Source organism: Scyliorhinus canicula, unplaced genomic scaffold, assembly GCF_902713615.1.
Source record: "Scyliorhinus canicula unplaced genomic scaffold, sScyCan1.1, whole genome shotgun sequence".
In the NCBI taxonomy this organism is placed as follows: domain Eukaryota; kingdom Metazoa; phylum Chordata; class Chondrichthyes; order Carcharhiniformes; family Scyliorhinidae; genus Scyliorhinus; species Scyliorhinus canicula.
The window spans coordinates 86,989-107,988 of NW_024055806.1; the positions used below are offsets into that span (position 1 = coordinate 86,989).

Here is a 21,000-nt window from a genome sequence, read left to right on the forward strand (position 1 = left end):
TACTGGGAGTGTACGGGAGTTTGTTACTGGGCTCCACCCTTGGCTCCACCCACGGCTCCTCCCCCTAACCGGAAGTATAAAAGTTTTTTTTTTATTTTTTATCCTAAGTTTAGAGTACCCAATTATTTTTTTCCAATAAGGGGCAATTTAGCGTGGCCAATTCACCTAACCTGCACATCCTTGGGTTGTGGGGGCGAAACCCGCGCAGACACTGGTGGGAGAATGTTGCAAACTCCACACGGACAGTGACCCAGGGCTGGGATTCGAACCCTGGTCCTCCAGCGCCGTAGGCAGCATGCTAACCACTGTGCCACCGTGCTGCCCTAGTATAAAGATTGATGCTGAGAGCCTGCCTGCCAGTTCATCTGGAGTTCATCGTGTCATAGGCAGGCTCTGTTGTAAGACGATTAAAACCACTGTTTACTTCTAACCACGTGTCGCGTGAATTGATGGTCTCATCACTCCCTTTCCTGTCCAAAGTCCGTGCACTCTATGTCCCCCAAGGCTCTGTCCTCGGCCCCTCCTATTTCCCATCTACAAGCTGCCACTAGGTGACATCATCCAAAAGCACCGTGTTAGTTTTCACATGGACACTGACAACACCCAGCTCTACCTCACCCCCATCCCTCTCCATTCCTCCACTGCTTTAAATGATCAAACTGATTATCCCACATCCAGTACTGGATGAGCAGAAATTTCATTCAATTAAAAATTGGGAAGATCAAAGCCATTGTCTTCAGTCACCATCACAAATTCTGTTCCCTAACTCCCGAGTCCATCCCTCTCCCTGGAAACTGTCTGAGGCTGAACCACACTCTGCATAATCTCCGTGTCAGATTTGACCTCTAGAGTGGAGGCACGGTGGCTGCTTCATGGGGCTGAGAACCCGGATTTGATCCCAGCCCCGGGGTCACTGTCCGTTTGGAGTTTGCACATTCTCCCCGTGTCTGCAGAGTAGGGGATTGGCCACACTAAATTTCCATCAATTCATTTTATAATATCTTCTATCTCTACTTAATGTCCATTCTGGTATTATTGTCTGTCCTGTAATTACTTGCCTTGTCCCTTCTCATCAACTTTCCAAATTTCCCCTCACTACACCCTGTCCCCTCACCCACTAATATGTTTAAAGCTCTGTCTGCAGCCCTAGTTGTTTGATTCACCCAGGCACTACTTCCAGTGTGGTTCAAGTGAAGGTCAGCCCAATGGTGCAACATTCTCCTCACTATTGGTGCCAGTATCTTTATTGTCACAAGGAGGCTTACACTGCAATGAAGTTACTGTGAAAAGCCCCTAGTCGCCACACTCTGGCACCTGTTCGGGTACACCGAGGGAGAATTCAGACTGTCCAAATGACCTAACAGCACGTCTTTTGGAACTTGTGGGAGGAAACTGGAGCGCTCGGAGGAAACCCACGCAGACATGTGGGGAGAAAGTACAGACTCTGCACAGTCGGTGATCCTGGTGCTGTGAAGCTACAGTGCTAACCATTGTGCTACCATGAGTATCCTATCAATCAAACTCCATTTATCCAGGCCAATCACTGAACAAAGTGAACACTCTATGCCAATTTACTCATGGCTCAGGTGTTCATTTGGAACACATTTGTGATCATGTTTTAATTGAGGCCAGGGCTGCTCGTGCGCTTTTAACAGAATCTGGATTCTTGAATCTTTCTCCAATTTCTCTCCTATCTTCTATCTCCCTCTGAGTTTATATTGTCCACGAGACCTAACTTCTGTTCCCTTGACTCTTCTCACAAAACAGTTGACCATCCAACTTCTCTTTGTTAGTTGATACGTTTCCAGTTCTCTCTCATTTGGTTCTGTCCCTCTCACTTTAAATGCAACATCATCACCCATCCTAAACAGAACACTTGACCCCACCATCTTTGAAAATTTCCAAGACATCTCCAATCTCCCTTTCCTCTCCAAATTCCTTGTACTTGGTGCCCCCCCTCTCCCCCAAGGATCTATCTTCAGCCCCTTCTACTTCTCCACTACATATCTTCTCAACCTTGTCCCTCGCCTGAGGTGTGGTGATCCCCAGGTTAAATCACCACCAGTCAGCTCTCCCTCTCAAAGAGGAACTCACCCGTTGCTCATCTGGGACTCTGACGTCTTTAACTTTTATCTTTCCTGAGGTTTGGTGGCCAGTACAGAACGCAGTTCATTTTTTTATTTTTTATTTTTAAAAAAAATTTAGATTACCCAATTATTTTTTCCAATGAAGGGGCAATTTAGCGTGGCCAATCCACCTACCCTGCAAATTTTTGGGTTGTGGGGGCGAAACCCACGCAGACACGGGGAGAATGTGCAAACTCCACACAGACAGTGACCCAGAGCCGGGATCGAACCTGGGACCTCAGCGCCGTGAGGCGGTTGTGCTAACCACTAGGCCACCGTGCTGCCCCCAGAACGCAGTTCATGCAGCAAATGAGGAAAAGACAGCAGGAATTTCTCTAATCTGTGATTTACAAGGATACATTTTTGGTTCCCAGCAGTAACTTCAGTAATTTCCTCATTTTCCCTGAACTACCCTGCCTGTTAATTCTATTATGTGGTTTAGCTCAGTGGGCTAAACAGCTAGCTTGTAATGCACAACAATTCCAGCAGCGCGGGTTCAATTCCCGTACCGGCCTCCCTGAACAGGCGCTGGAATGTGGCGACTAGGGGCTTTTCACATTAACTTCATTGAAGCCTACTTGTGACAATAAGTGATTATTTTTTTTTAATTATTATTTTTGATAGTTCCATTACTGCAGTCCAAAGATGCACAGGTTAGGTGGATTGGCCATTCTAAAAGATTTCCCCTGAGTGTCCAAAGGTTAGGTGGGGTTACAGGGATCGGGTGGAGGAGTGGTCCTGAGTGCGATGCCGTTTTGAAGGATCGGTGCAGACTCGATGGGTCGAATGGCCTCCTTCTGCACTTTATGGATTCTATGAAACAAAAAAAGGCTTAGATGAAATATCAAGCAGACTGTACAACAATGTTCAGTACTCTCACCGTCTCTCTGGGCCTGCGGGGTTGGGTTGGGGGGAGGGGAGTGGAAGAACCTGTGATGGTTTCTCTTATCTCTGAATGAAATGTTATTTTTAAAGTGAAGGGTGTCTGTACTGGGGAATCTGAGTACCAAGTGCCAGCTTGAACCATTCTCCAATCAGTTACAGCACAGCTCCCTCTACATTGCCCCATGAAGCACTCCCAAGGCTGATACAAAATGGTGTTAGATCCAGAGTAAATCTCCCTCGATGCTTTCCCCATCAAACATTCCCACAATAGGTACAGCACAAGATTAGATACAACGTAAATCCTCCTTGCCACTGTCCCATCAAATACTCCCAAAACAGGTACAGCATGGGGTTAGATACAGAAGAAAACCCTTTATACACTGACCCCATCAAACACTCCCAGACAGATACAACACAGGGTTAGATACAGAGTAAAGCTCCAGTTACACTCTTTACGATCTCTTATTCTATCTTCAAATAAGAATCAGAAGTTTGGTTGATTGGAGATGGCCAAAAAACAACTTTATTTGCTAATCGTGCACCTTGATACACTTGCATGAAAACGGAATCAAAAACGTTGATCACAATAGTACATAAACTAGTCAGAGCATAGCAGAAAGGCGTAAACAAAAGCATAAGAAAAATATGAAGAAAACTACTTCAAACAAAAATCAATAGATGGTTCATGAGTTCATAAAAGCATAAATTCGGAACAGAACTTTAACCACAAAGTCTTACTCTTAAAAGAAATTCTTACCGATGGTCTAATCCCTCATTTACTCTCATTGGTTTCTAATTCTCAGCTGGGACCTCCTGATTTATTCAAATAAATGTCTGTCACTTAGAAAATGATTTATTACGGGCAGCACGGTGGCGCAGTGGATAGCACTGCTGCCTCACGGCGCCGAGATCCCAGGTTCGATCCTGGCTCTGGGTCACTGTCCATGTGGAGTTTGCACATTCTTCCTGTGTTTGCGTGGGTTTCGCCCCCACAACCCAAAGTTGTGCAGGGTAGGTGGATTGGCCACACAAAATTGCCCCTTACTTGGAAAAAATTAATTGGGCACTCGAAATTATTAAATAAAAAGAAAACTATTTATTATTCAAATAAATGTGAGGTGATACATTTTGGGAAATCGAATCGGGGCAGGACCTACTTAGTTAATGGTAGGGAGTTGGGGAGAGTTACAGAACAAAGAGATCTAGGAGTACAGGTTCATAGCTTCTTGAAAGTGGAGTCACGGGAGGACAGGGTGGTGAAGGCGGCATTCGGCATACATGGTTTCATTGGTCAGCACATTGGATACAGGAGTTGGGACGTCTTGCTGAAGTTGTACAAGACATTAGTACGGTCACACTTTGAGTACTGTGCACAGTTCTGGTCCTATTATAGAAAGGATATTATTAAACTAAAGAGTGCAGGAACGATTTACTTGGTTACTCCCAGGACGTGATGGTCTGGGTTATAAGGAGAGGCTGAATAGACTGGGACATTTTCCCTGGGGAATAGGAGGCTGAGGGGTGATCTTACAGAGGTCTATAAAATAATGAGCAGCATAGATAGGGTAGACAGTCAACATCTTTTGCACAAGGTAGGAGAGTCTAAAACTAGAGAGTTTAGGTTTAAGGTAAGCAGGGAAAGATACAAAAGGGTCCAGAGAGGCAATATTTTCACACATTGCGTGGTGAATGTCTGGAACGAGCTGTCAGAGGCAGTAGTCGAGGCGGGTACAATTCTCTCTTTTAAAAAGCATTTAGACAGTTATGTGGAAAAGCTGGGTATAGAGGGTTATGGGCGAAATGCGAGCAATTGGGACTAGCTCAGTGGTAAAAACTGGGCGGCATGGACACGTTGTCCGAAGGGCCTGTTTTCATGCTGTAAACCTCTATGACTCTGTACAACGGCAGCAAAACATTCCTACATTTATATTAGATTTTCTTTGCAATAAACAATAATATTCCATGGACCTTCCTAAGCACTTGCTGGACCTGCAGACTAACGTGGGATTGGGCACCCCGATCCCTCTGTACCTCAGAGTTCTGCAATCTCTCTCCATTTAAATAATATTGTTTTATTTAATACTTCCTGACAAAGTGGACAATTGACATTTTCCAAAGTTAGGCTCCATCTATCAGATTTTTGCCACTCGCTTAACCTGTTTGTAGTCCTTTGCAGACTCCTTAAATCCACTTCACAAATTACTTTCCTGCCTGTATTTGAGGCATCAGAAAATTTAGCCCCCAGACAGTCAATCCCATCATCCAACACATTCATACAGATTGTAAATGGTTGATAGCCCAGCACTGATTCTGGTGAGATTCCACTTGACACATCTTACCCACCCAGAAATAACCCATTTATACCGACTGGCTGCTTCCTGTTCGCTAACCAATCCTCTATTCATGCTGCTATGTTGCCCCCACACCATGAGCTCTTATTTTGTGTAATAACCTTTAATGTGGCACCTTGGGAAATACCTTCTGCAAATCCAGGTAAAGCACATCTGCAGCTTCCCCTCAAGTGAATAAATGTAATCAGGAAAAGTCCAACAAATTCAAATATTTTCCTGTTAAAAGTTAATTGATGAAACAGAACATGATTTTTTAAAAATGCGACTGGAGAGAAGGAGAATCAAAGGTTAAAGAGGTGTGAATATTTTCAAGCCAGGACAGACTTCTTCGCCGCCTTCAACAAGTCATCGATGAAGAGGAACACCTTGCCACAGTCATCCCCACACCCTCACTACCTGCCTTCAAACAACTGCACAACCTCAAACAAACCATTGTTTACAGCAAACTACTCAGTCTTCACAACACGGACTACGACACTACACAACCATGCCATGGCAACCTCTACAAGATGTGCCAGATCATCGGCATGGGGATTACTATTACACGTGAGAACAGCATTGGGATAAGCACTAGAGAGACAGAAAGGTGTCCGAGGCTCAAATAGGGAGTCAAAACTTATAGATTAGGATCTCGGTAAAGGTCAGCAACTTGTTAGAAAAAATCAAATTCCCAGTCAACAAATTAAAGGATCACACGGCGGGACTTCACGTTTTATGACTTTTAATGCAACAAACAAACAAACTAGAAGCTACTTTGACAAAGGGACATCTGAACTTGAAACATGAGCTCTTTTCTCTCCCTACAGATGCTGACAGACCTGCTGAGGTCTGGAAATGATTTTCCAGCATTTTCTCTTTGGTTTTAGAAGCTACTTTAACTCAGAAGCCTACACATTAAACTATAAAATTGAACTTTGCCCTTTTACATAAACTATAATCACACTCCACGATTATAGTTACTCTGTCCTGGAAGTCAAAACTTAATTGTCTCAGAATCTGTCCAAAGTGGTGATTCATTCCCGAGGATTTACTTCCGTTCTTCGACCAAGACACCGAGAAACAAAGGGAGAATAGAATAGAATGTGAACTAGCAAAATACATAAAAATGGACTGTAAAAGCTTCTGTGGCTACGTAAAAAGGAAACATTTGGCTCAGACAAAGGATTTGTCCATTCCAGATAGAGTCAGGAGAATTTAGAATGAGGAATAGAGATCTCTACAGCCACCTCGTTCAACACTCTGGGATGGAGATCATCAGCTTTTGGGGATTTATTCACTTTCAGCCCCATTAATTTCTCCAGTACTACTTTTTCACCAATACTAATCTCTGCCAGTCCCTTGGTTCTCTGGTGTTTTGGGGACAATTTCTGTATCTTCCTCTGTGAAGACAGACAGACATTGTTTAGTTTCTCTGCCATTTCCTTACTCCCCATTATAAACTCTCCTGTCTCTGCCTGGAATGGACCCACATTGGTCTTTGCTAATCTTTTCCTTTTCACATTCCTGTCTAGGCTTTTCCAGTCGGTTTTTATCTTTCTCACCAGTTTGCTCGCGTCAGTTTCTTGGTCCTCCTTTGCTGAATCCCAATGGATCTCATGGAATCTTTAGCTTTCCTTGTTCACCAAGGTTGCATCGCTTTTCCTGTTGGATATTTGTTCCTTAAAGGAATCTATATTTGTTGTATATATGTGAATAAAATGTTGCAAAAATCCCAGAGGACCATCGGCTGCTCTCCCCTTTGACAGAGAGAGAGCTGACTGGAGGTGATTTAACCTGAGGGTCAGCACACCTCAGGCGAGGGGCCTGTTTGAGAAGGCGGGGCCTTCATGAATAAACTCAGCCAGTACGGGAGTTGAATCCTCACTGTTGGCCTCGCTCTGCATCACAAACCGTCATCCAGTCAACTGAGCAAACCGACCCCCTGATAAATATGTAATAATTCCTTAAATAGTAGGTATTCCCTGTACCAATCAGTTTCCCAGTCCACCTCAGACAACTTGCTCCTCATACCCTGATAGTTTTCTTCTGTGAGGAACACCCAGATAAATTAAACAAAAGAACCATGTAACCACCAGGGCCCATCTCCATGGCAACATGGCATGCTTTGGGGGGTATCAAACAGAAATAGCAACTAAATATCTTCACACTTCCAAAGCCCCTTTCACTCCGTAATCCTTGTGCAATTTGAAGCCAGGTATTAGCAACAAGGCTCAAACAGCATCAGCCCACTGGAGGCAAAGTGACCGGCCAGTCCAGCAGAAAGAAACCCTCCGACCATCCCCACTGACCACCTGTCAGAATGAACAAAATGCAGTCCTGGATATAGAGCAGAAACAATAACAGCAGAATCCAAACCCTGTAATCAATTGTGAAATTGTTGGTGTCACAGCAGGTGCGATGAAACGTGCAATCCTGTCTCACATTGAGATGTGAATCGCCTCTCCCCAGTGTGAACTTGGTGTCTCCGCAGGTTGGATAACTGAGTAAATCCTCTCCCACACTGAGAGCAGATGAATGGCCTCTCCCCAGTGTGAACTTGCTGGTGTCTCCACAGGTGGGATAACTGAGTGAATCCCTTCCCACACTGAGAGCAGGTGAATGGCCTCTCCCCAGTGTGAACTCGCTGGTGTCTCCGCAGGTCAGATACTTCACCAAATCCTTTCCCACACTGACAACAGTTGAACGGCTTCTCCCCAGTGTGAACTCGCTGGTGTTTCTGCAGGTCGGATACCTCAGTAAATCCCTTCCCACACTGAGAGCAGGTGAATGGTCTCTCCCCAGTGTGAAATCGCTGGTGCCTCCGCAAGGTGGATAACTGAGTAAATCCTTTCCCACACTGAGAGCAGGTGAATGGCCTCTCCCCAGTGTGAACTCGCTGGTGTCTCCGCAGGTCGGATACTTCACTAAATCCTTTCCCACACTGAGAGCAGGTGAATGGCCTCTCCCCAGTGTGAACTCGCTGGTGTCTCCGCAGGTCGGATACTTCACTAAATCCTTTCCCACACTGAAAACAGGTGAACGGCCTCTCCCCAGTGTGAACTCGCTGGTGTTTCTGCAGGTCGGATACTTCAGCAAATCCTTTCCCACACTGAGAGCAGGTGAATGGCCTCTCCCCAGTGTGAACTCGCTGGTGTCGCAATAGGTGGGATGAATCACAAAATCCTTTTCCACATTGGGAGCAGGTGAACGGCCTCTCCCCAGTATGAACTCGCTGGTGTGACTGCAGGTTGGATAATTGAGTAAATCCTTTCCCACACTGGGAGCAGGTGAACGGCCTCTCCCCAGTGTGACTGCGTCGATGAGTCTCCAGCTTTGATGGGAATCTGAATCCCTTCCCACAGTCCACACATTTCCACGGTTTCTCCATGTTTTGGGACTCCTCGTGTCTCTCCAGATTGGGCAATCACTGGAAGCCTTGTCTACACACAGAACGTGTGCACTGTCTCTCCTCACTGTGAATGGTGTGGTGTTTTTCAGGCTGTGTAACTGGTTAAAGCTCTTCCCACAGTCAGTTCACTGGAACTCTCTCACTCGGGTGTGTGTTGTGTGGGTCTTGGTGCTTTTCCAGTCACACTGATCTTTCCACAGTCAGTTCACTGGAACACTCTCACTCGGGTGTGTGTTGTGTGGGTCTTGGTGCTTTTCCAGTCACACTGATGTTTGAAATGTTTAGAAGCTGACAGTTCAGGCAATCAGTTCTTCTTCTAGATTCAAAGGCGAATGATATTCAGAGTCCGATGATATTCAGGTTCCAAGCAATTGCGTGACTCTGTCAGATCGTGATCTAATGTTTGAGATTTCTGTCTGTAATTCCTCCTCATCTAATATCCTGTGAAAACAATATACCAGCGTCATCATTGTTAGTACAGGATAGAAACTCAGACAATTCTAGTTCTGATGGAACATAATTTCCTCTCTCGTTCTCCAAAAGCTGTAAATCTCCATCCCACACACTCTCCCTCCATTAGCACACTGCTGTATCTAATATTTACTATCCCAATTCTCCTGAAGTTGCTGATTCATGTTGATTGACAGATCCAAGCTCAGCTCACTGCTTCCTGACCAGGACACACGGTAGCATTGTGGATAGCACAATCGCTTCACAGCGCCAGGGTCCCAGGTTCGATTCCGGCTTGGATCACTGTCTGTGCGGAGTCTGCACATCCTCCCCGTGTGTGTGTGGGTTTCCTCTGGTTTCCTCCCACAGACCAAAGATGTGCAAGTTAGGTGGATTGGACATAATAAATTGCCCTTGTGTCCAAAATTGCCCTTAGTGTTGGGTGCGGTTACTGGGTTATGGGGATAGGGTGGTGGTGTTAACCTTGGGTAGGATGCTCTTTCCAAGAGCCGGTGCAGACTCGATGGGCCGAATGGCCTCCTTCTGCTCTGTAAATTCTATGAATTATAATAGGAGCAAGAATAGGCCATTCGGCCCACTGACTCTGCTCAACTATTCAATGAGATCCATGGCCAATCTACCTCAGCACCGTTTTCCCACACTATCCCCCATAATCCCTCAACTTCTTCAATATCTAGAAACCTATCAGTCTGTGTCTTGAAAATACTTGATGACTGAAGCTCCAGAATCCTCGGGGGGTAGAGAATTCCAAACCTTCACCACATCCTTGAGTAAAGAAATCCCATCTCAGCTTTCTCTCCATTTCCCTGCCGGTTCCCCATAACGCTCGACACCCTCTATCAGAAATCTGTCTGGCTGAGGGTGGGGGGGTGGGGGGGTGGGGGGGGGGGGGGTGTCAGGCATGTGATACGGGTGTTGGAGTAGCTGCTATTCCGCAGCCTCTGGTGCCACTCACCTATAATCTGTCACTTATCCCGATTGCCCGGCACTATTTTATATAATCCTTGAATTCATATTTGTTATCGTGTTCCTGGAACACTTCAGAGTGCGGCCTGGTAGGGTAAAACAGCGCTGGCAGATTCTGTGGGAATGTTGTCTTTTCAACCTGGCGGCCTGACCCTCGGGAGGTCTCTCGACCCCGCGCTCTCCGGGGCTCTGGCGGAAATGATGACTGCCGACATTATCCGTGTTATTGACCAGAATCTGCTCATGAGGCCCAGCTGTAAAACGCCATGAAGAGGCTCGATGATCCAGAGGAGAGAATCCTGACCATTCAGCAAGATGCCTCCTCAACGGCGGCAAGAATTCAATCCTTTGAAAACCAGCCAAGTGGCTGGTGGAGGTCCTGGAGGACTTGGAGGACCGAGGGCCGGAGAAAGAACATCCGAGTCATCAGCCTATCAGATGGTCATCATAGAATTTACAGTGCAGAAGGAGGCCACTCGGCCATGGAGTCTGCGCCTTGGAAACAGCACCCCACCCAAACCCATACCTCCATCCCAACCCCGTAACTCCACGTAACCTTTTATTTGGGCACTAAGGGATATTTATCATGGCCGATCCACCTAACCTGCACATCTTTGGACTGTGGGAGGAAACCGGAGCACCTGAAGTAAACCCACACAAACACAGGGAGAATGTGCAGACTCCGCACAGACAGTGACCCAAGCCGGGAATCGATCCCGGGACCCTGGAGCTGTGAAGTAACCGTGCTAACCACTTTGCTATGATGCTGCCCATAAATGATGTTATTTTCTGTCCATTTAGTGTAGAGACTAAGGCTCCCGTTCAGTTTTTCAAGGACTGACTGCCATGTTTTCTCAGGCTGGATGTGAAGCCTGGCCGTTTCAAATTAGAAAGGGTTCATCGTATTCTGTCTCTGAGGCTGAGGGATAGTTTTCATCCCAGGCCTGGAATCATTCGCTTCCACAACTTGAGAGAATGTCCTGGAGAGGGAACGGCGAGGTGGCACCTGGCTCCAGGAAGGAATGAGGATCTACTTCTTCCAGGTCTTTTCGGCAGCAACACAAAACATCGAGGCTTTGATGAAGTTCAAAGGCAGCTCAAGCCTGTGGGGAGTGAATTACGACAGGCTTTATCCTGAGACCTGAAAAATGGTATCCAACAACTCCGTCAAGTCTTTCAATAATCCAACTATTGTCTTGGTCTTCATTAAATCCATGAAGGGCCAGGATCTGGAGGGATGGTTTGCAGCTCGGACTAACTCAGGTTCTAATCCGGACACTTTCCCTATCATGGTGTTGTCTGAATTTCAGAATCACAGAAATACACACAGGGACAGGAGTAGGCCATTCAGCCCTTCGAGTCTGTCCTGCCATTTAGTGAGGTCATGGCTGGTCTGTGACCTCACTCCATATTCCTTCGTATCTTTGCTCAACAAAAGTCTATCTATTTCAGATACAAAATTAACTGTTCCAGCTTCACCTGCTGTTTGTGGGAGAGAGTTCCAAACCTCTCCCACCCTGTGTGCGAAGAAGTGGGCAGCACGGTAGCATGGTGGTTAGCATAAATACTTCACAGCTCCAGAGTCCCTGGTTCGATTCCCGGCTGGGTCACTGTCTGTGCGGAGTCTGCACATCCTCCCCGTGTGTGCGTGGGTTTCCTCCGGGTGCTCCGGTTTCCTCCCACAGTCCAAAGATGTGCGGGTTAGGTGGATTGGCCATGCTAAATTGCCCGTAGTATCCTAATAAAAGTAAGGTTAAAGGGGGGGGGGGGTTGTTGGGTTACGGGTATAGGGTGGATACGTGGGTTTGAGTAGGGTGATCATGGCTCGGCACAACATCGAGGGCTGAAGGGCCTGTTCTGTGCTGTACTGTTCTATGTTCTAAGTTCTTCCTAACATCTTTCCTGAATGGTCCAGCCCTGATTTTTAGACAATGATCCCAGTTTTAGAATCTCCAACCAGTGGAAATAGTTTATCTTTGTCTACCCTGTCTTTCCCTGTTAATATCATAAATACTTCAATTAGATCACACCTTAACCGTCTAAATTCTCGCAAAAACAGGCCTAATTTGTTTAATCTCCCATCGTAAGCCCCGTAGTCCAAGTATCGTGGGGTATTGTTTTAGTAAATATATATATTGCACTCCCTCCAAGACCAAAGTATCCTCCCGAAGGTGTGGTGCCCAGAATGGCTCACAGTTCTTCAAGTGGGGTCTCACAGGGTTCTGTATAACTGCAGCATAACGTCTGTGACGTTATACTCCAATCCTCTAGATATAAATGCCTTTAGCTTTTTTGATTATTTTCTGGACTTGTCCATGACATTTTCAGGGAGTTGCCCTATGGCTTTGTGTGTGTCTGGGGGTGGTGTCCTGTGTGTGAGTGTGTGTCTGGGGGGAGGTGTGCTGTGTGTGGGTGAGTGTGTCTGTGGAGGAGGTGTCCAGTGTGTCGGGGGGAGGTGTGCTGTGTGTGGGTGGGTGTCTGGGGGGAGGTGTGGTGTGTGGGGGTGGGTGTCTGCGGAGAGGTGTCCAGTGTGTGGGTGTGCGTCTGGGGGTGGTATCCTGTGTGTGGGTGTGTGTCTGGGGGAGGTGTCCTGTGTGTGGGTGTGTGTCTGGGGGTGGTATCCTGTGTGTGGGTGTGTGTCTGGGGGAGGTGTCCTGTGTGTGGGTGTGTGTCTGGGGGGAGGCGTCCTGTGTGTGAGTGTGTGTCTGGGGGGAGGTATGCTGTGTGTGGGTGGGTGGCTGCGGGGAGGTGTGTGTGTGGGTGGGTGTCTGCGGGGAGGTGTCCAGTGTGTGGGTGTGCGTCTGGGGATGGTATCCTGTGTGTGGGTGTGTGTCTGGGGAGGTATCCTGTGTGTAGGTGTGTGTCTGGGGGAGGTGTCCTGTGTGTGGGTGTGTGTCTGGGGGGGAGGTGTCCTGTGTGTGGGTGTGCGTCTGGGGGAGGTGTGCTGTGTGTGGGTGGGTGTCTGGGGGGAGGTGTTCTGTGTGCGGGTGTGCGTCTGGGAGAGGTATCCTGTGTATGGGTGTGTATCTGGGGGAAGCCAGCAGCTTCAGCTGCCGCCGGCCCCGCATCTGCATTAAGAGGCCGCAGCGGCTGCAGGCCCGAGAGGGCCAGACCGTCACCCTGCTCTGCTCGGCTGACGGCCAGCCGCCGCCCCTCATCCTGGTGCTCAACCCACGGCGCCAGCGGCTGGGCCACCCCGAGGCTGGGATGGGCCTCCCCGAGGGCCTGGGCCCAGTAGGCGAGGACCTGGGCCTGAACCCCGAGGGCCACGGCCTCCTCCCCAGGCGCCCGGACCCCCGCCTGCCCCTGGCTCCTTTCCGGCCCCAACTCTGCCGGATGGCAGCATGCAGATCACTTCGGTCCGCCGCATGGCTCCGGCACCTACCGCTGTGTGGCCCGCAACGCCAATGACAACGACACTGCCTCGGCCTCGCTACAGATGCGGTCGCTCTCGCTGCAGGAGCTGGGTCTGGCCGGGCGGTGTCGCTCTGCTTCACTTTACTGAGAAGGCATCCCTCTGACAAAGCCATGCTGACTATTCCTGATCAAACCTTGCCTCTTCAAGTGGAGATGGATTCTTTCCTTCTGAATTTTCTCCAATAGTTTCCCTACCTCTGACGTGAGACTCACTGGTCTGTAGTTCCCTGGCTTATCTCTGCAAACTTTCTTAAATAGTGGGATCATATTAGCTGCTTCTCCAGTCCTCTAGCACCATCTCATCACCAAAGAGGAATTAAAAATTTGGGTCAGAGCCCCTACAATCTCTCTTGCCTCCCACAGCATCCTGCGACATAATTCATCCAGACCTGGAGATTTGTCCACTTTTAAGCCTGCCAACACTTCCAATGCCTTGTCACTCCCTCTGTCAACTCGCTCAAGAACCTCTCAGTCTCTCTCCACGAGTTCCATATCTACTTCCTCATTCTCTTGGCTGGAGACAGATGTGAAATATTTGTTCATCACCCAAACCAATGTCCTCTAAAGTTTCTCTCCATTTAAATAATAAATTGCCTTTTTATTCCTCTGACTAAAATGGATAACCTCACACTTATGCTTGTTAAATTCCATCTCATCAAATGTATTCTGGAAGTCCAAATACGTCTACAGGACCCCCATTATCCACTTTGCTTGTTACTTCAAAGAGCTCCAAACAAATGAGTCAAACACGATCGACCCTTCACAAAACCACACTGACTCTGATGGATTGCGGATTGACTTTCCAAAGGTCCAGTTACTACTTCCTCAATAATGGATTCCAACTGTTTCCCAACAGGTTTTAAACTAACTAGTTTCCTACTTTCTGCCTTTTTGAACAAGATGGGTTACATTAGTCTTTCCCACTAATCCAGTGACATTGAAGATTTTCTCAGTGACCCTCACTCACAATCACTGAGACTAACTTTAAATTCCAGATTTTATTAATTGAATGGATTGGAGCCGATGTCCCCAAAACATGTTCCTGTCTCTCTGGGTGACTAATGCAGTGACATTGTCACTGGGTCAGTGTCTCCCCCCTGGTCTCTGTGAGGTTGTTTGTGGAGAGAAGCCCGAAGTGATGGACAGTGAGAGTGGAGAATGTTCATTGTTTCACATTCGGCTCTGGGGCCACATTTGGGATTTTTAAACCCGTCCCCGACACCTCACAATGCCGGGGCAATGATTGACGGCAGGTCCTGACCAATAAGGTTCAGGGTGCGGATTCGGAGGACCGGTCGGTAGTGGCTGGTCCTCCAGCCAATCGGAGTGAATGAGGGGGCGGGATTGGGCCGAGTGAAGCATGCGCAGTGCGATTAATGGCAGCGCAGAGAAAATTATTTTTGGGATCCACAATCCGGAAAGGTGGGAATGGCGGGACCGAGGGAGAGCTCGATTAGGCGCGTCGTTGGACACACTTCTTAAACATGTTATGTACACCGAAAACCCGGAAAAATAACCTACCGGTACCGTGGGACCTCCATCTTTCTCACAGACGGAACAACCAGGAAACCATCTCTCTCACGCGCACTAGCGGTACTGCGCATGCGCACGCGCAAACTTTATTGGGGCACTAGCAGCAATGCGCGCGCGCACCCACCACCTTTGTTGGGGGCGGTAGTTGCGAAGCGCGTCCACCATCTTTATTGGGGCAGCAGCAGGCTCGGTCGCCATCATTGTTGAGGGCAATATTTTTCAAATGTTTCTTCATGACACAGTGTTTCACTCCGAGTTACAAATTCTTATGCATGAGACCGAACAATTATATATGTCCAGGGCAGTGACAACAATTCGTATTTATTGTGCCCTGACAGAATCAAACTTTTTAACACATCTCAGAGAAACGTTACAAAATAACAATTGACAGTGAGCAACATTTTAAAAAAAATTTAGAGTACCCAATTATTTTTTCCAATTAAGGGGCAATTTAGAGTGGCCAATCTACCTATCCTGCACATCTTTGGGTTGTGCGGGTGAAACCCACGCAGACACGGGGAGAATATGCAAACTCCACACAGACAGTGACCCAGGGCCAGGATTCGAACCCGGGTCCTCAGCGCCGTAGGCAGCAATGCTAACCACTGCGCCACCGTGCTGCCCTCCAGTAAGCAACATGAGGAGATATTAGATTTTAAGGATAATCTTAACAGAGGATGATGTGTTGGGGGTCGACGTGGACTGCACTTGATGCAGTGTAGCGAGAGACAGACTTCCAACACTTGATGAGATGCAACACGATTTTATTTTACATCTAAACTATTATACTTGTTCAACTGTGGATTGGCACGATGCTGACTTGACTGGAGACCTGATACCAGCCTAACCAGACTTAACTAGCTACCACATGGTGTTTGCCCTGGCTAGCTCACGAACTCTGACTGTCTCAGAGGCTGGGTCCCGAGAGAGCAGGAAAACTGGTGCCCTCTGGCTTCATAGTGGTCGTGTCCTGTCTGGTGATTGGCTGCTCTGTTCTGCATGCTTACTGGTCATCCTGTGTGCCAATCACTGCCTGTCTGCTCTCCATTACATACATACAGAGGAAAGTGAGTTTGAGAGTCACAGAGTTTTAAGGAGGAAATTCCAGAGCTTGTGGCCCAGTCAAATGACAAAAGGCCAGTAACGAAAGGGAAAATGCTGGAAAATCTCAGCAAGTCTGGCAGCATCTGTAGGGAGAGAAAAGAGCTAATGTTTCGAGTCCAATGACTCTTTGTCAAAGTTGAGAAAAGGCCAGTAATGGTGGACCAAATAAATTAGGACTGCAATAGTGGCTGGAACTAAATTAGTGCAGAGATCTTGAAGGGGTCTGGAGGAGATAACAGTGATCAGGATGGTCACAACTATAAGAAACGAAGAATGGGAAATTTCAACTTTTGGTACTTCTTAAAAGGAAAGTGAGCCCAGGGGATGGTTAAACAAGACTTGTTTATGTTTTTGTATTTGTTTTATTGTCATGTGTACTGAGGTACAATGAAATGTTTTGTTCTGTGTACAGTCAGAAGTTCTGATGTGGAGATGCCGGCGTTGGACTGGGGTGAGCACAGTAAGAAGTCTTACAACACCAGGTTAAAGTCCAACAGGTTTGTTTCAAATAACTAGCTTTCAGAGGAAGGAGCAGTGCTTCGAAAGCTTGTCATTTGAAACAAACCTATTGGGAATTTAACCTGTTGTTGTAAGACTTCTGACTGCAGTCATAAGTTCATAAGATACAGGAGCAGAATTAGGCCATTTGGCCCAACGTGTTTACTCTGCCATTCTATCATAGCTGATATGTTCCTCATCTGCTACCCACAATGCTAAAGACCAAGAGCTGGATTGCAAAATCAGCCAGAGCATCTCCTCCCGAGAACACATGACCGAGGAGCAGGAGTAGGCAATTTAGCCTCCCGAGCCTAAACACATTCAATGTGATCATGGCTGATCCCATCCTGGGCTAAACTCCACCGTCCTCCATAAGCCTTCAACCCATTACCAATTAAAAATCTGTCTAACTCCTCTTTGAATTTATTCACTGTCTCTTCATCCACCGCACTCTGGGGTAGCGAATTCCACAGATTCACAACCCTTTGGAAGAAGTAGTTTCTCTTCAAATCTGTTTTAAATTTGCTCTTATTCTAAGATTATGACCTCTCATTTAAAACGCCCCACAAGAGGAAGCATCAGCTCCACGTCTACTTTATGATCTTCATTATTGGCACAAATAGGCTTACATTAACACTGTAATGAAGTTACTGTGGAAATCCCCTAGTCGCCACATTCTGACACCTTTTCAGGTACACACAGGGAGAATTCAGGATGCCCAAATTAACCAACAGCACGGCTTTCGGGACTTGTGGGAGGAAACCGCAACGCCCAGAGAAAAGCCACGCCGACACAGGGAGAATGTTCGGACTCCGCACAGTGACCTAAGCCGGGAATCGAACCTGGGACCCTGGCGCTGTGAAGCAACAATGCTAACCACTGTGCTACCTTGCCATCCACTATCCATCCACTATCCATACCTTTTAACATCTTCTTTACCTCAATTAGACCTCCCCTCATTCTTCTAAACTCCAGAGGAGTATAGGCCTAAACTGTTCAATCTCTCCTCATACGACAAACCCCCCATCTCTGGAATCAATCTAGTGAACCTCCTCTGAACTGCCTCCAATGCCACTACAACTTTCCTCAAAAAGGGGTCAAAACTGTGCACAATACTCCAGGTGCGGTCTTGACAATGCCGTGTATAATTCCAACAACTCTTTGTTACTCAATTCCTTTTGCTAACATTCCATTTTCTTTCCTAACCTATCTATATCCATTTGTAAGGTTCTTATTTTCTCATTGCAGCTTCCTGTCCCACCTATTTTTGTGTAATCTACAAATTTGGCTATAGAACATTCTCTACCTGTATCCAAGTTGTTAATATAGATTGTAAATAGCTGGGGCCCAAGGACCGAGCTCTGTGGCAGCCACTAGTTACATCTTGCCATCCAGAAAAATAACCATTTATCCTGACTCTCTGTCTCCTGTCTGTCAGCCAGTCTTCTATCTAAACTAATAATTTACTCCTAATCCCATGTAATTTCACCTTGTCAATTAACCTTCTGTGCGGCAACTTATCAAACGCCTTCCAGAGGTCCAGATATACTACATCTCCAGGATCCCCATTATCCATTTTGCTTGTTACATCTTCAAAGAACTCACAATTCTTCAGTCCAGAAATTAACTTCTTAGTTAGTATCTGGAATGGTGGAATGTGAATTCAATTTTTAAAAATCTGGATTTAAAAGTCTAATGATGGCCATGAAACCATTGTTGATTGTCATAAAACCCCATCTGGTTCCCTCCTGTCCTTTAGGGAGGGAAATCTCTTGCCCTTACCCGGTGTGGCCCACATGTGACTCCAGCCCACAGCAAAGTGGTTGACTCTGAAAATGCCCTCTGAAATGGCTGAGCAAACCACTCAGTTCAAAGGCAATTAATGATGGGCAGTAAATGCCTAGCCAGCGACACTACATCCCAATGAAATTATTTTATCAAACTTGAGGAAGGATGTGAAGGCATTGGAGTACAGAGTCCAAAGAAGCTTCACAAGAATGATTCGAGGGATAAATAACTGGAGCTATGAGGAGAGGTTGGGTCTGTTTTCCTTGGAGAAAAGAAGGCTGATGGTAGACTTGTAGAGGTAATCAAGATCCTGAGGGGTTTGGACAGGGTAAATAATGAAAAGCTATTTCCCCTCAGGAGGACATCAAGAACTAGAGAGCACAGATTCAAAATAATTAGCAAAAGGAGCAGAGGTGATGCGAGGCCAAATGTTTCCACCCAGAGGGTGGATGGAGTCTGGAATGAACTTATTAAGATGGAGATGGAGCATCAATCAATGTATTTAAACGGGAATTGGATTATTATCTGCAAAGAAAGAATGTGCAAGGTTACAGGGATAAGGCAGGGGAGTGGGATTAGATAGAATGTTCTTTCAGTGAGCAGTGCAGGCTCGATGGGCCGAATTACCTCCTCCTGAACTGTAATGATTCTGTAGTTCTGTCAGCACAGGCCCTCCATCATCAGCACTGGAACTGAAACTCCGATCATTACATCAACACACAACCACACTGGAATTTCAGAAAACTGGGAAATCTTCCGAGGGCAACTGACACCAACATCAGGTGAAACTCACCAACCGTCCAATGTCTCCAACAGATTGATGAAAGCTCAGTGTTTAATCTGGGAGAAGGTGAACCAGAGAACAGAAATAATTCAGAGTAAGAAAAGATCAAAATAATGTCCCAGTCAGCAGATCAATCAGTCTCCTCTTTTCATTGAGGAAACCAAATATTCAAAACACAGTGTCTGAATCAAAGCTGATTTAATCAATATTTATACAGAACATCAATACACACCCCAGTATTCAGGCTGATTAATATCAACAGCAACAAACTCCAGCTGTCAGAGTGAAGATGGTTCAGTCCGGATGTGATTAACAGCAGAATCCAAATCCAATCCCTGCAGTTACTTGTGGACTCGCTGGTGCCTCAGCATGTGGGATGACTGAATGAATGCCTTCCCACACACCGAGCAGATGAACGGCCTCTCCCCAGTGTGACTCCACTGGTGCTTAAGTAGGTTGGACCTCCAAGTAAAGCCACAGTTCGAATGGCTAGCATCTCGCTGAAATGCTACTTAGGGATCGGGCAGTGTCATTGGGTTATTTTCCCTAAGGCTGCGGCCAGTTTAATGTATTCTCTGGTCAGTACGATGATGCCATAGGCAGGGATGAGAGCAGAAAAGAATTTCTCAGCCCCTGTGATCTCACGTTTAGACCTCTTGATGATAGTGGGAGGTTGATATTTCTCAAACTGTGGGATGAGAGGTCCATGTTTTGAGTCTGCGTTTATAGCATCGGCTAGGGAAAGGGAAAGGGAATGACGGATAAAGGGGATAATGAATCCTAAATAGCATGCTCCTCTCCCGCTCACTGGGAGCAAAGGCTATGCAGTATTACTGAACATGTAATAGGTGCCATTATAGGTAGAATATTGGGACCAACGTTCTGTAAAATTTGTCCCATCGGTGTGATTAGGTAACCCTTTAAAGTCGATGGGATTCTCTTGATGTCCCTGGACCACTACCTTGCTTGTGTCATGAGTGCACATTTTACTGGCACTCACATCCAAATAATATTCACATTTACTGTTTCCTGCATTCCATGCTCTATGATTATAGCTGATTAAATATATGGTCCCAGTATGATTATGACCAGTTGGGAAGGTTACTTGGGGTGGTTTCTGTTTCTGATTATAGACATGTTGATACCATCCCTTGAAAGTGTTTAATGGGTGGCCTGCAGATCGCCATCTCTTAACCTCATGGTTTATCATTTCTTTGGTTCTGGTGTCTCCACATTGGGGAAGGGTATAGTCGGGATTTTGGAAAATGTACCATTCTGCCATTTGGGATAAAGTAAAAGGAACAGGCTGCCGTGGGATACCTGCTTGGGAATTGGTAGGGATAGAAGAACAGACCCAGCACTTAGAGACGTTAAAGTCTCTGCCATAGGTATAGGACATGTAAAGGAACGTGTTAACATTGAACTCCTGGGTAAGGCTGCTGGGCCAAACATGGAACTGAAAATCTATATTATGGCAAACATTTTTACAGATTCTGACATGTGACGCATGAATCCATGATTTATTTCCTTGGAGTTTCACAGCTGACTGGGTTGTGAGTAATATCTGGTAGGGGCCTTCCCACTTGGTTTGCGTGGAATACTTTTTACGCATACGGATTAGCTGGGCATAAAGTCATGGCCCCCCTCAGGAGGATCGCCCCACGCCGCCGACACCTGACAGCATTTGTT

At 46.6% G+C, this 21,000-nt stretch overlaps 1 protein-coding gene and 1 pseudogene across 1 annotated transcript in view; both read right to left on the bottom strand.

Moving 5' to 3' along the window:
• Positions 1-11,478, bottom strand: part of LOC119961094 (gastrula zinc finger protein XlCGF57.1-like) — a 29,804-nt gene extending 18,326 nt beyond the window's left edge. The window contains exons 1-2 of the mRNA XM_038788574.1: positions 11,329-11,478; positions 7,843-8,282 (exon numbers count right to left, since the gene is read on the bottom strand). Coding sequence (XP_038644502.1) covers positions 7,843-8,282; positions 11,329-11,478 — 590 coding nt within the window. The remainder of the gene's footprint in view (positions 1-7,842; positions 8,283-11,328) is intronic.
• Positions 11,479-19,840: 8,362 nt separating this feature from the next.
• Positions 19,841-21,000, bottom strand: part of LOC119961095 — a 35,810-nt pseudogene continuing 34,650 nt past the window's right edge.